The sequence below is a fragment of the Misgurnus anguillicaudatus genome, chromosome 22 (assembly GCF_027580225.2).
Source record: "Misgurnus anguillicaudatus chromosome 22, ASM2758022v2, whole genome shotgun sequence".
Taxonomy (NCBI): Eukaryota; Metazoa; Chordata; class Actinopteri; order Cypriniformes; family Cobitidae; genus Misgurnus; species Misgurnus anguillicaudatus.
Genome location: NC_073358.2, coordinates 33,370,481 through 33,385,920, shown reverse-complemented (window position 1 = coordinate 33,385,920; position 15,440 = coordinate 33,370,481). Strand labels below are relative to the sequence as shown.

The following is a 15,440-nucleotide window of genomic DNA, read 5'->3' as shown; positions in this document are numbered from 1 at the left end:
TTGGCTGCAGTGAACTGACATAAATAGTTCATAGAAAAACAAAGTTTTTCTCATGTTATTTAAAGTCTAAATTATTAATGTCTTCGATAAAACACAAAATGTTAAGATGATGTTCAGCTGAATTGTAAATTAGAAGGAGAATTATACTGCCATTAAAATACCATTAAACTATTTGAAAGTGTGTTAAGACAAAAAGTTAAGATGTTATTCACTCACTGAAGGTTTCACTCAGTCCTGACTGAGAATACAGTGGAAAAAAAATCATACTGGCCTTTTTTGTAATACTTAAAGGATAGTTCACCCACAAATGATAATGTTGTCATGATGTACTCACCCTCGCGTTGTTCTTAACCTGTGTCGGTTTCTTTGTTCTGTTCAACACAAAATAAGTTATTTTGATAAATGATTGTAAGCACACAGCTTGCTTATCATCATTATCAAAATATAGTTTGTGTTCAGCAGAATGAAGAAACTCATACAGGTTTGGAATAGCGTGAGTGTGAGTAAATCATTGAAAAAAATCATTTTGTGGTAAACTATCCCTTTAAATGCTTTCTTGTATGGATAAAGGTTCAGACATTTATAGATATTTTGCATTTCATGGAAAACAAGTCTTTTGGTTTTAAAATGACATAGATGAAAAAGTGAAAGTTTTAATTTAGTACGTTTTTGTGAAATATATACACATGGACTTGGAATTGGGAGAGCCGTTAGTTTAATTTTACTGAATAAACTGTTAGTAATGTAAAGAGAAAAAGATTGGTATTTCTCAGGAGGACATTTATAGTTTTATACAATATGGCTGTTTGCTTCTGTTTTAAAGTTGTGTTGAAACTGCCATTAAACCGTAAACTGACTAAAAATGTAACTATATTTAATTTATATTTGGATCTGTTTATTTAGACTCTGTTCTGCTGAATGGAACGTTCTGGTGGTAAATTTCTTTTACTGCAACTTTTCTATATCAAGTTTTAAGATCCATTAACTAATTTCTTGCCTTATTGAAATGCTGTTTTTCAAACAGACTCTACATATGATGCATCTTACAGATGTCTTGCAGTTTACCAATGAATGCTAATAACTTAATGAAGAAGATTCATTATTCATTTAGGTCTGTCTGGTCAGATGTTGTATGTCTTGGACCCCAATGTGATTTAATAAACCATCTTGGTTAGACGTATTTGTCATTGTGAAAGATTATAGTTATAAAGTTTTAAACATGGATATATTTCTTACCAAATCACATTGATTACCCTCAGAAGGCCTTTATTAACCCCGTGGAGCCATGTGGATTACTTCTGTGAAGAATGGATGCACTTTTTTGGGCTTGAAAGTCTTGGAAGAGCTAGGACATTTTCTAAAATAACTCATAGTGTTTGTCTGAAAGATGATGGACATGTGTATCTCGGATGGCTTGAGGGAGAGTAAATAATGAGGTAGTTTTCATTTTTCGCAGAACTATCCCTTTAAAATATTTTTAAAATCTATAAAAGGCATTCGAAACAAAACACGACAGTGCTGTTTCTTTCCTCCAGTAACCACCAGCTGATACTATTGGATGAAACTGGAAAACATTTCTGGCCTTTTAACAATCCTGACTAACTAAATTAGATCCAAATAGTTTACAGTTTTAGTACAATATAATCAATGCGCTCAAGAGTTTTCTCTCACCTCTAATCTTTTGCTAGGAAGGTAACAAGATTAAGGGTTTAACTGTACTAAACACTGCAGATTTCTCCAGTGGACACTGTGCACTACATATACAGTAGCTTGTATATATGGGGCTCTAGAAAATGAGACAACAAAACAAGGAATCACCTAAAACATGCAGATGAGAAGAACAGAAGAGGTACAGACGTATCTGCATTGAAGAAGAAGATATTGAACAACATGAAACTAGAAGCTTTTTTGCTGCTATTACTACTAAGATCTTTGCAAGGGATTTACACTCAAGCGCCTGTAACTGCGTTTACTGTGGCAACAGTGGAAGACTACCAAGGCAGTGGTAAGATTAGTATAGTTTAGTGATATCTCAACTAGTACAACTAAACTGGTTTTAAAATGTCACATATAAATAGCAGTCATTTTATAAATGACATTTTACTATGCTTCAGGTCTTTTAGAAGTGGAACAGGAAGATGAACTGGCATACACTTACTGGTCTGGGACAGCCCCGCTTTGTTTTGGAGGGTGCAGAGGTCGACACATGGAGCTGAGAAGAGATAGCTGTGGAGATTCGGAGTGCTGTTGGGTGGGATACAAATCCCTCTGTAGAGGTACATCTGATCATCTTTATTAGGTTTTAAATACCTTTATTAAGCAATACAATAGTCTGTGATATGTTCTCTGTAAACTGTTCTGTGTAACTTTTGTTTTATTTCTCATCTGTTTTCTTTTCTGTAGTGAACTGTGGGAAGCCTGATGTAGATTTTAATGGAATGGTGTACGGGAGTGATTGGTGGGTGGGCTCTGTGGTGCGATATGACTGCAGACCAGGATTCGTGTTGGTAGGTGATCCTGCTCGAGCCTGCCAGTCCAATGGGAAATGGACCCCCAAACCTTCCTGCTTACGTAAGTTTGCTGGATTTTAGGAAAATGTTGACATATTCTGGATACCTAATCTGCCTTAGCTCTCAGATACACTGAAAAATAAAGGTTCCTAAAAGGTTCTTCTTAGTTCCATGAAGAACCGATAAAATCCACATAGTCTGAGCCAATAGTGTAGTGGACACTGGACAGCAATCCCGGCTCGAGGTCCTTTGCCGATCCCATACCCCTATCTTCACCCTGTTCTTTCCTGTCGTTTACCACAACTGATGGCACACTGAAAAAAAAAAAGATTTTCAAGAAGAAAAAATCTTAGTATTTTTGTCTTGTTTTCAGTAAAAAATATCTACAAATTCTTAAATTAAGATGCTTTTTCTTGATGAACAAAACGACCCAAGAAAATAAGTCTAGTTTTTAGAGCAAAAATATCAAATTGTGCATAAAACAAGCAAAATAAATCTGCCAACCCAGACAGCAGACGACTCTGGGCCGGATCCGCACCGGATCAGCGCCAGAGCTGTTGACTTCGGCACAGATCCGGTGCGGATCCGGCCCAGAATCGTCTGCTGTCTAGGAATGGGGTAAGCAAAATTTTCTTGAATTTTTCTTGAATTTATTGTTTAAGAAAAAGGTTTGAGATTTTTTTTCTTTCCTCATTGGCAGATTTTTTTTGTTTGTTTTTTGCTCATCAAGAAAAAGAATCTTAATTTAAGAATGTTTAGATATTTTTACTGAAAACAAGACACATTTTTGGCAGTGCACATCACAAATTTATTTTTTATCATAAATTTTATGCAGTTTATTCAGGTTTGGCATATGATGTAGGCATTGTTTAAGCCAGTGGTTCTCAAACCTTTTCAGCGTGCGGCCCCCTTTGTGTACGGTGCATTCCTTGGCGCCCCCCCCCCCCAAGAAAATTTATGGCAAAAAGCAGTTCTAAAACTTCACATTTTAATTAAACAAAACATTAAATTATACAAAGTAGTGCTGCCTTATTTTTTAGGTTTAATTTCACAGAATTCATGATAAATTAATGTATTTTATAAAAATTCCATAAAACTGGGGCCCCCCTGGCACCATCTCGCGGCCCCCCTGGGGGCCCCGGACCCCAGTTTGAGAACCACTGGTTTAAGCATTGTTTAAGTTTCTCCCAATGACAGTTTTTCAAATTTTTTTACTAAAAACACCTGCATTGTGTTAAGTGGATGGCAAGCCATGGAAAGACAGTTTAGAATAAATGGATAAGTTGATTTCAACTCTTTAGTGTTTGCTCACTTTTATTTGCTTATAGACAAAGATAAATTCCCATATATCTGCAATACCTTTGATTATTTTATCAACCTCTCTGATGGCGCACACACACACACACACACAAACAAGAAGTGCCTAATCATATGCATATTCCACATTTTATCATAAGTGTTTTAATGCAAAGATTTGCAATGATCTTGGTCTTGACTTGGTCTCGGCCTGTCTTGGTCTTGGTCTTGACTCGGTCACAAACCTTTAAAGTCTTGGTCTTGTCTCAGTCTCGGCCTGTCTTGGTTATGACTTGGTCTCGGTTTAGGTGGTCTTGACTACAATACTACTGTCTATAAAATAAAGACAAAAATGGCTCCAAAAATCCACATAACCTTTTTGTTATACAAAATTTTCTTTGTCGTTTTAAAGTCTTTTTTAAGTACCTTTGACTAAAAGATTATTTGGGGATCCAAAAATGGGTTTTCTATGGCATCACTGAGTAGAACCATTAAGTGTATTTATGATTTTTCCTTTATTTCAGCTGTAACAAATCAGTTGTTTTTGGCAGCGTTTGTAAGTGTCAAAGGCAGTAACAAAAAGACACCAAAATAACATTATAAGGACCACAAAGCAATAATTTACAACTAATTAGTACATTTTACAGTTTTATTGAAATTACTTGACTAGTACTGTCGTAAGATTCATATGCAGTGTCAAATGCAGAAAACTGCAGAACCGTACAGACATATTCATACCTTCTACAGGCACGTAGCATGTGGTATCATACAGTTTTCCTACTGGTTTGTATGTGTGTGCACAAGTTTGTATTTATTCTAACACAATATGGGTCCCTGCTGCTTACTCTCATTTGTGCACCTAAGGAGTGTGTCATCGTGGGCGTGTGGAGATCAATGAGAAAGACATTGACGGGACATGCACATCCACCTGTCCGAATCCCAAGAGCTATGCAGTCCCTCTGAACCATGAGTGCAGTCGCGTTGACAACTGCAGGACTAAAGAATCGGGTTGGAAGAGTTGGTTCTCACGGTGCAACTACTGTGACTGTGATTGCTTCATTCCCTGTGGTAGGTGAACTAAACTGCTGCTAGTTAAACCATCATACCAGTAATTACCTCAAACAATCTTCCACAGATACAAACACAAGTTACGTTTGTGTTTTTTTCTTGTCAGCTTCTGCAGGATAGAAGAACATGAATCCATCTACACAAGTTATTTTCTGAATTATTTTATTTAAAGTCATTATGAAAGTTAAGGAACGAACTTCAGAACAGCTCTTAGAAATGTAAAGTGAGAAACTTGACAGAAAACCTTGACAGAACATCTCATACTGAAGATAAAGACATTTCATTGGATTCTACAGAACTGTAGGTAGACTTTCATGATAATTACTGTCTACTAAAACCAAGGTATTACGAGTTGTTGTTCTTTTCTTATCTCTGTGTTTGTGGCAGAGTTAAACCTTTACGGGCGGTTCCCCAGACAGGGCTTATCCTAGTCCCAGACTCAAATGCATGTTTGAGCTGCCTTATTTAAAACCATCTTGCACTGCCATATCTTGACACATATCAGTGTCATTGTATTGGCCCAAGATGCACACCACCAGTATTGTTTTTTTTTTTTTGTAAAGTTTGTTTGTAAAAACGACTAAAAGCGGGGTGCACGATTTTTGAGAAACGCTTTGGAAAAGGGAGTCGGCCGAGTACCAAAACACACTTGTAGCCAATCAGCAATAAGGGGCGTGTCTACTAACCGACATCATTGCCTGGGTTGCGTATCTGTGGGGCGGATCTATCAAAAGAAGGTCCAGATTCTATTGTGGTAGAGCTGTGTTTGTTTAGTGATTTCAAATGTCAACATTGGTCTTCAGAGATTGTACACCCCGCCTTTAAATGTCCTAACATAACTAAGGCCTAGTCCTGGATTAATCTAAACCCTGTCCGGGAAACTGCCCCTTAATCTTGTAACACACATTGCATTAGCTCCTGTATAGGAGAGGGACTTCTGAATGTGTACTAGTACTGTACATTATTTTATATATCTTCAGTAAGTAAGTCCTTATCAGACACAGTGAAACGATGAGTTGATGATTCTTTTACTTAATTTTAAGATTGACATCAAGATGATACATTGATTTATATCTCAAACTGAATAAGAGTGGTATTGTATGTAACCAGAGAATATAAATAACAAATCTATTTTTAATCCCACTTGGTGAACCTCAGGATAATATGCTCATCTTTCTTGGGTTGGTAGCAGCCGATTCCTGCAAAGAAATTTTAAAATAGAAAAGTTCAGATGCAAGATCCTCTATGTGCGTCTGACGTGTTTTCTTGTAAATTAGCATTTTTTTCAGATGTTTATCATTTACTGCAAAATAAGTTTTTGCAAAAATCTCTTTACTGTCCTTTATGAATAAAGTTAAAAGGTTCAGAAATTCAGTCAATGTCCTAATATATGAGGTAAACCTTAACCTTGCAGCTCAACAATTAAAATCTGATGTAAAATACTGTACAAAAGTCTTAAGCCACCACCACCAGACTTCTTGTTTTAGATGTTTTAGTGTCCATCCATATTTATTTTTCAATCTATTTTATTAAGATACAAACAGAAAATACAGGAAATATGTAAAAAAAAAAAATCAGGACCAAATTAATTAAATAAAATAAGCATCGTCTGTGTTTTGTGTGACCTCTTTTGGCACTAAACACATCTTGAGCGTTTTTGAGCAGAATGAAGTAAAAAGACTAATTTCTTTAAAATATAAATTAGGATTTTATTTCGGTTTAAGAGATCCTGCAGTTTCCTGTTATTGCTCAAGTGGAAGGGGAGTTTACCCTAAAAACTTAACACATCAGTTTACATTTTTATGCAGTTTTTAATACTATATACACATTTTCTGGATGTATTCTAATAAAGAGACTGAGAAACAATTATACATGATCACTATAACATTGCAAAAACAACAAATCTAATTCTGGCATGATGGCCTAAGACTTTTGCACAGTATGTGTAATTATAAAGACTCCTACCAGTCTCCAGTGGGGTTAACCGTCCTTTTCTCTCAGTTAGAAGCTCCCAGTATGTGTGGTCATTGACAGATCCAGCCACTCCATTCACACTCTCCAGATATAATCCCAAGGTCTTGTGTACAGAATAGCTGTAACTATTGCATTAATAAAAAAGAGTAGCAAATCAGCATAAGATATGAGTCATCATCTCTTATTAATCAAAGCCAGGGTACAAAATGAATCACATTTCCTTTCAATTTGCTGCAAATAAAGTGCACAAAATATAACTGTGAAGTACCTAAATCCATTGGTACCATTTAGGTTATTCAAAACCCCAAACAGCACCCCTCCTTCGGTCACAGAGCTGGTGAATGAGGCTTTATCATTCGTGAGCTCATTAATGATGCTCAACTTCACAGGATATGTCTCCAAATCAGCTGTTCAGGAAAGAAAATATTACAAAATTGTATTCAGTGATGTTTAAAGTAGTATAGTAAATACACATTTGTCAGATGATTTTGTTTTAATTGCACGTGACTTACAGATTACACATCATTGCTAGTGTCATGCTTAACTAGTTAACTCATCAAGCAATAACCGTCATTTTCAACATCTAAGGATTACTCCACTTTTGTATAATAAGAAATCGCAATAAGGAACTAACACCCATGTCATCCAAGATGTTGATTTCTTTCTTTGTTCAGTCGAAAAGAAATTAGTTTTTGAGCAAGTGTGCTGGCGCGTCACACGGCTGGTGCAAGACGAGAAGTTGTGGTTTAAAAGTGCTTATTTTTCTTGTCAAAAATGACAATTGTTTTCCTAGATAAGACCCTTATTCCTCGTTTGGGATCTGTAAAATGTTGGGGTCCAATCAATTCTTTTAAAATTAGAAAATCCTGAAATGTTTTCCTCAAAAAATTCAATTTTTTCTCAACTAAACAAATAAAGATATAAACAACTTGAATGACATGGGGGTCTGTAAATTATCGGGATTTTATTTTTATAAAAGTAGAGTAATTCTTTAACTAAGAACCAGTCTGGCTATGAGTAACCAACGTAGAGCCAAGCTTGAATTTGGTTACATGACGTTTTTGCCAAAGTGTATGAGATTCGTCCTATTTCATTAAGTACGTCAACAGTGATTACAAGGTGCTTGGTTTAATTAATTAATTAATTTTATTTTTATTTTTGAATTATAACGTCTGTTTAATTTTCAATGACAGCCCAAAAATTGTCTTGTTTTAGTCTAGACGTCTGTGTTTAGACAGCCATTGAACATCTTATTAACAAAGAAAACAATGTTGAGAGAACCATGTTGTTCACTCACCTGGGTTAACAGGCAGCCCAAGCTCAACAAAAGACAGCAAAGCCACAAAAGAGAAAAGACAAATCATTTTCCGAGTCATTCTCCTCAGCGATTCCTGGTTAATGGTCTTTCGCAGACTCGTGTCCTATTTATGTCCTTGAGTTTCTGTAAAATTTTAATGCTTACAGTGCTCTTATGTTTTAAACACTGAACTGTTGTTTGTTTAACTTAACTTTTATCTTAATGCTGCGTATAGGTGTGTGCACTTATTTTGTGATGGGAAGCAAACTGTTGGGAAATAACCTGTCTGTTCACTTCTCAAGGTTCTGTTGACACACATCTATTGCTACACTTCGACTTTGCAGACTGCAAAGATTATTGTTACATTGAGATGGTTGCGCTATGATGTTTTGGAGCTTAAACATTTGCTTTGCTCTGTGTACTATTGTGTTCCGAGAACTGTTAGATTACACTGAAAGCTTGGAAACAGCTGTTACATTCCCACATCAAGTCTAGAAGAAAAAGGACACATGACAGATTAAAAATTACTGAGCTATAAGGTTCAAAACGTAACCCCAATGCTATCACAAAAACCCACAACACAACCCAAATCAAGCAGTGGCGAACCGTGGGTACTTCAGCTGGGCCTTCAAAATATGCAATGAAGTGCAAATGCCTCTCCATCCATAATACTAGGCTATTCGTATTTTCGTTAAATCATACAGTGAACGTGTAAAAATTCTGAGCACGCAAAGTTAAATTACAGAATGGGCATTGTCTGCCTTTAAATGCAGTTTTAAAGTTTAAAATTACTTTAATCTAACTGATAAACACAAATACAGATTCTGCTGCTCTGTAATGACAGGGGCTCTGTAAATTTGCATTTAACAAGCTTAAATGATGTTCTTTAATTTATATTTTATTTTTGGAAATATACATTTAGCTGTCGGATAAGTGTTAATCTTTTTCATAAAGGGAAATATAGCACCCTGCGTTCTCAGTGCACTTCCTTGTGGCTTATAACTGTTGTTATAAGATATCCAGGGCTCGCAAAATCGCTAGCCCGAGCCCCCAGGTCCCGGGGCTATTGCGAATTCTTGTCGGGCTACCAAAATGTATCTCCGCCCTGCCCATCGGGTATAGCGAGGTAAAAAATATTTTTCGCGTTCTCTCAGATTTAGTTAGGAAATTATATTGTATGTAATTCGGCGTTGTCTGTCAGTCATTACTATCCTCACGTAACAAGTGAAACTGTCAGGAAGTAAAAGTATAATTAAACCCATTATTTTTCTCGTGTTCGCGTCATATGCACAGGCTCCTCTGCACGCGCTTCTCCCAGCTGTGCTCTTCACGAGTACGCGCTTAAGTAATTTCGTTTTTACCTCAGCCCTATCAAGCTAGCCACAACGTCAATCACGTTTTCCGCCATTTACCTCAACCACTCTCACCGCAGAGATTCGGGCCATTAGACTGTATTAATATTAACGGTCTATGATCTTCGTCTTTGGTGTTTTACGGCAGCTCGCATCCAGTTTGTTGCATGATTAGGACTTCATGAAGGCTTACAATGTTTTGTTTTTTGCCCGCCCACTTGAAATCAAAACGTGATTGGTCGATTTGCCTGTCACTCTCCACACCAAAACACATAGCTTGGCCTTCCCTGGGATTCATGAAGTCCTAACCAATGAATGAGCCAGCTAACCGGGCCTTAATAGAGACGGACGATTCTGATTGGATTAGATGTTTTCATGACATGAACCTGACAGTAAGCTTAACGTTAGAACATAGATGAGAGAAAATATATTACATGTATTGTATTGAATTGAATTAAATAGAAATTAAAAAATGTAAAAACATATTTTTATTGAATATTATTTATTTGTATTATTATAATAAAAAAAATTTTTATACATTTTTTTAGGCCTTCTCTGAAGGCGTAGAAGGCCTTGAAGGTTCCCCACTGAAATCAAGGCATTAGAACTCATTTATTTACAAATGCAGTGGTGTTTAAAGACTTCAAGAGGGTGATCAAGTCAAAACAACAAACATTATGCCTAATAGAGAGAAAAACTATTCTACAAAAGAGAACAGAAAATACTCCCTTACTCACATAAAGTGGTTGCCAGAAATAGCCGTAAAAATAAAGGAAACTTACAAAACAACTTTACAGTTAAAAACTGTCAAAAAAATAAATAAATACGGTGGCATTTTCTTTTTTTATTACAGCAAAGTTTTGTATATTTCAGAATTCTTAACGGTGTATTTAATTAAAGGTGGCGTGTGTGTAGATTTTAGCGACATTTAGTGGTGAGATTGTGAATTGCAACCAACAGCTCACCCCTCAATTTCAAAACGCTACATGTATGGCAACACATGAGACATAAAAACAATGCTATATAAACATTAATACACAACACCAAGTGTAACATAAAACTATGCAGATAATGTCTTTTTAATAGATCTGAGAAACTATTTATTAATTCAAGTATACCTTTCATTTCTTGGATTCTTATTTTAATTATTATTTTGTATTATATAAATATATATTTTATTCTATTTCGTTATCCTCTACATTACTTTTAATGTTGTTTAATCTTATGTTGGGGCAGTATTGTCTTTTAATTGGTGAGTCTCCATATGGTCTCCATCTTAAGGTTTTTATTAATGTTACGAAAATTGTTTTTAAATCGTAAACTTTTACTGTCTGTGTGGTAAATCTGCTTCAGATGAAGTCAGACATCCGACCATTGACGAAGTAAGACAGACCACCGAAAATGCAACTGAGAATATTCAATAAACCATCTTTATTTTATTATTACATCACTTTGTCTCGTGCTGTTTTCTAATTCATATCTGCATTGTGGCTTCACGATCAACAGAGTTAACTATTTTGAGTCATTTCCCGACATGCGAGAGATCTACATCTAAAGATAGATCTAACTGTTAACCCAGAAATTGTCATTACTTAAACAATCAAGTAAACATCACTTAATATTTTCAGTTTTGAAGCCAAAGCTTAAAAAGTTTATTGATTTAACTTTTAAGCTTACAAAAACCATTAAACTAAAACATTCAAGTAAAATGAACTTAAAATTATTAGTTCATGTTGTGAGGAATACCCATAATCCTTTGTGCCTGAATATTTAGATTATTTTCTGCTTTTTCACAGAATAAAAACTGATAAGAACTTATTTGTTAATAAAATGTCATATAGGTTCGAGCTCTTATATTATTGATGTTGTTTTGTTGTAAATTAAAATTTTGTGAAGTCACCATTCAGGTGATCAGTGTTTAAATACATGAACCCTGTTCAGAACATTTTATTCTATTTCTCTCCACAGTACTGACAATGTATGTGGATGTGTTTCATCATGTTTATTCAATAATTGACTTAAAGTCAGTCATTAATTTTGTGTCATATACCATTTATAACATCAAAAGTAAAATAAAGTGATAAAAACTAAAGTTATATGCAATGGGTTTCCTCACAAATTTCTAGAAATGTCAACTAATCCGGGTTAAGAATGCAGGAATATTGGAAGAAATTAAAACATTAAGGGGCAGTTTCCCGGACACGGATTAGACTAGTCCTAGACTTAAACACTTTTAAGAGCTCTCTAAACTGAAAACAACTTGCACTGACATATCTTTAAATACATCAGTGCCCTTTGTTTTACCTCAAAATGCACACAGGTAATGTTTTTAGTAAGGCATGTTTGTTAAAACTAGTTATATTTCCTAATTATACTAAGGCCTAGTCCTGGATTAAGCTAATCCTGGTCCGGGAAACCGCCCCTAAGTCTATTCAACTTAAAATTGTTGTCATTGTTTTATTTAAGTGCAGTGTGCACAAAGCTTACAGTCAAAATAATAACTTTAAAATTAAAGAAATAGAATCAGAATTAATTCTTTAGAATTAAATTCTAATTTCAGTTAAATTGTCATGTTGAGTTTCTTAAATATACAAGTACACTTGAAATTAACACTAAGTTAAGTGAACTTTATTGTTTAAGTACATCAAATAATCGTAAAGTTTGGTGAACTAAACAATTTAAGTCAAGTCTACATAAGCACCAAATTAAGTAAACATAAATATGCACGTTTTGGGAGACCACATTGCTCAATTAAATTGAGGGAACGAGTTTACTCAAATCATTTGAGTTCAATCAACTTATTAGGGTTTTCAGTTTGGACGTAGCCATGGATCCAGGGTCCGAAATTAACACCCGCCAAGCGCCAAATGCGGGTAGATTTTCCGTTTTGCGACTAAATTTAAAAGGCTACCCGACACACTGGCGGGTGATTTTAATACCAAAATATTAATCTGGGAACGAGGTGAGCTAGCCACAGAACGTCTCTACGCTCCAAGTCTCGCACTAGAGACGGTCTGTTGCTAGCTAGTACTGCAGGTAACTTGTGGTCTGCAGCTATCTGCTGCATATTAGCTATCAAAATGCATCCCCGCCCTGCCCGTCCGGCTATCTTGACTTATAGGGAGGAAAAAATATATTTAAATGCTTATGCATTCTTTCACAGATTTGGATGGGTAATAATGGTGTATGAAATTCAGGCATTGGGTATTTAAATTACGTTTTTGAGCGCACGCTCGAGTTTTACTTTCACTTTCGCGATCGCGCAAAAAGACGCAGCATAGGAAGCAATCCGTAAGGATTTGTCATGGATTTGTTGGGCAAATCCTCCAACTTCATCCTGTCAGTCATTACTATCCTCACGTAAGAAAATTAAATCTCTCGGAGCAAGCTTTAAAGTATAGATTGTACGGGTAGTGAAGAGAGTTACTCTGTGCAGAATCGACAGTAGCCCCTGTTTTTCTGATCGAAAAATTATCCAATCTGTAACTGGATGATCCAAACTGTGAGTTTTGTGACCCACTAAACCACTTTTAAATGTTGAGTATATCTGGTGTGGGAATGAGCAGGAAAAGTTGGTTTACATGGAAATCCAGTCTTTTTGTTTGTTAAAAAAACAACAGCATCAAAACAACAACAAGAATAGCAGATTAAACATTGTGGTTATAGGCCCTATTGGCTTTGTATTGGCAAAATTTGGCCTGTGGTAAAACTAATTGAATAAGCCTGTGCTATGCCCACAAAGTCAAGTGGCATTTTCTTATCTGTGACTTCAGTTAATATTTCAGATTCAGAATGTGTTTTGATAAATGTTTTGTCTTAATATTCTACATTAAAAGTAATGTATTTTTTATTCAGGCTACTTGCATTCATTTCGGGCTACCAAAAACTGAAGAGTGCCTGCCCGAAGGGCTACCAGGGATTTAGAAATTTTGCGAGCCCTGCCATGAATAGAGCAAATGAAATTAATGTACATGTGACAAAAAAGGCTGTTTATTATTCTGGCCGGTAAAAAATATGCTTGGCTGGTGGATTTTTTCATCTACCAGTCCCTGTGGCAGGTGAGCCAAAAAGTTAATTTCGGACCCTGCATGGATCTCTATTATCACCGTATATTTTAAGGTGACTTGTATTTTTAACTCACAGAAACCATAATTTTTTTACCGTAAATGTATAATAGTCCGTGTCATGTCTTGTCTCTGTTCTGATTGTTGTCACCTGGACATTCATTGATTAATTACCTGCCTCATCAGACCTGTTTGTCATTTAGTCTGTTCTGTTTGCTCACCGCTGGATCATTGTCATTACTTCCCTGTCTGTTCCTGTTTGAATTACCTGTTTGTTGTTTGAATTACCTGTTTGTTGTTTGAAGTACCTGTTTGTTGTTTGAATTACCTGTTCGTTGTTTGAATTACCTGTTCGTTGTTTTACTCCTCCTGTTTTGTTTCTTGTTATCATTAAATGTTATTTATTTATCCCGAACTCTGCACTTGTGTCCTGCTTCCTGATTTCATGTTCCCGGTCATGACAACAGTTGAATATTATCACCATAAAAATAATTAACACAGTTTACTTTCAAAAACTGTACATTTGACTTTATTTCACAATGAAATTAAAAGTAATGTTTTGTTACATTTATTACAGTTTTTTACCGTATATGTCAAGGTTTCTTAGAGTTAGCAAATTAACGTGTTTTTACTGTAGCATTTTTTATTTTTATAATTATAATTAACGTTAGGGAAAATGCTACTAAATTCCTTTTCTCAGAGTTGATAGTAAATCATTGGGGAAAGCCATTACCTTTTACTTGCCAGCAGAGGGAGAGAGAGAACAACAAGTGTTGCCAATTTAGCGACTTCAGACACTTTTTTAAAGCTCCTAGCAACAAAACCAGTGACTCTTTGGAGAGCTATGTCGTATGTACTGTCTAGCAAGCGCGACGTAAATAGCAAGCACCTTTGGCAGCAACAACAGCTTTGAGTCGGTGTGGCTCTGTTTTTTTTCAGATTTACAACTGCGCCATATAGCTTACTCTTACCATTCTGTAATTATTGCAAGGTGGAGAGTGTCATTTGTTAATGTTTTAAACTTATCCCAGCTGTACAGGCAAGCTTATATATAAAAAACTGATTTACCTGTAATAATTGAATAGAAAAGTTGCAGTGAAATGTTAAAGTAGACTTTTTGTTCTGCCAAAACAGTGAGTCACCAGCAGTTGCACCTTCCAGACTGCAATTAATAGAAACCCCTTGACTAAACACATATATCCATTATTGTATTAACTTACATGCCACACAACAGAAATCTATCTATCTATCTATCTATCTATCTATCTATCTATCTATCTATCTATCTATCTATCTATCTATCTATCTATCTATCTATCTATCTATCTATCTATCTATCTATCTATCTATCTATCTATCTATCTATCTATCTATCTAAAGATGTGCACTCGCAGTGAATGATATGGGGCGTAATTTGAACGCGAGTAACCCCACTGGTTTCACCGAGAATAACCCGACCACTGCAGCATCAGCACCAGCGGATGCGCAGGTGCCGCGTTTAAAGAGACCGCGCGCACATTTTCCTCATGATGTCGGATAGGCTGTAATTTCCCATTGTTTAACTTTTACGTCTCCATCGTCTCCATACACCCACCCCTTCCTTTGCTTCCTCCCCAACGTAACCTCACAGGCAACTAAAAATAGACTGTCCGTGCGTTTTTCGTGTCCCTGCCCTAAAAACGAAAAATCCCTGTTGCCATGTATTGTAAATGTTACTTAGATACAGTTTTGCACCTGCTTAACTTCATGGAAAAAATTGAGATTCAACCTGCCCCGTGTCTATATAATGGCGCTATCATATGCCAACCCTGCCCTCACTTTCCTGCAGAGGAGTTTACAATGTAACCCCCCCTCCTCCCCCCTACATGCCTTTACCATC

At 35.9% G+C, this 15,440-nt stretch overlaps 2 protein-coding genes across 2 annotated transcripts; one reads left to right on the top strand and one right to left on the bottom strand.

Moving 5' to 3' along the window:
• Nucleotides 1-1,574: 1,574 nt before the first annotated feature.
• LOC129440205 (protein lev-9) lies at nucleotides 1,575-5,355 on the top strand. The gene is made up of 5 exons (XM_055199400.2): nucleotides 1,575-2,005; nucleotides 2,115-2,276; nucleotides 2,404-2,571; nucleotides 4,671-4,874; nucleotides 4,981-5,355. The coding sequence occupies exons 1-5, from the start codon at nucleotides 1,891-1,893 to the stop codon at nucleotides 4,992-4,994; spliced, it is 663 nt and encodes a 220-aa protein (XP_055055375.2). The 5' UTR covers nucleotides 1,575-1,890; the 3' UTR covers nucleotides 4,995-5,355.
• Nucleotides 5,356-5,881: 526 nt separating this feature from the next.
• On the bottom strand, nucleotides 5,882-8,409 carry tcnba (transcobalamin beta a). The gene is made up of 4 exons (XM_073860278.1): nucleotides 8,146-8,409; nucleotides 7,117-7,255; nucleotides 6,840-6,973; nucleotides 5,882-6,073 (listed from the first exon to the last, which is right to left on the bottom strand). The coding sequence occupies exons 1-4, from the start codon at nucleotides 8,222-8,224 to the stop codon at nucleotides 6,009-6,011; spliced, it is 417 nt and encodes a 138-aa protein (XP_073716379.1). The 5' UTR covers nucleotides 8,225-8,409; the 3' UTR covers nucleotides 5,882-6,008.
• Between the last annotated feature and the right edge of the window lie 7,031 nt (nucleotides 8,410-15,440).

Coding starts and splice junctions, on each gene's coding strand:
- LOC129440205 (XM_055199400.2), top strand. CDS start 1,891: ATGAAACTAGAAGCTTTTTTGCTGCTATTACTACTAAGATCTTTGCAA. Junction 2,277..2,403: donor ATACAAATCCCTCTGTAGAG/GTACATCTGATC, acceptor TCTTTTCTGTAG/TGAACTGTGGGAAGCCTGAT. Junction 2,572..4,670: donor CCCCAAACCTTCCTGCTTAC/GTAAGTTTGCTG, acceptor TGTGCACCTAAG/GAGTGTGTCATCGTGGGCGT.
- tcnba (XM_073860278.1), bottom strand. CDS start 8,224: ATGACTCGGAAAATGATTTGTCTTTTCTCTTTTGTGGCTTTGCTGTCT. Junction 6,974..7,116: donor AATGGTACCAATGGATTTAG/GTACTTCACAGT, acceptor TTAATGCAATAG/TTACAGCTATTCTGTACACA. Junction 6,074..6,839: donor GTTAACCCCACTGGAGACTG/GTAGGAGTCTTT, acceptor ATTTCTTTGCAG/GAATCGGCTGCTACCAACCC.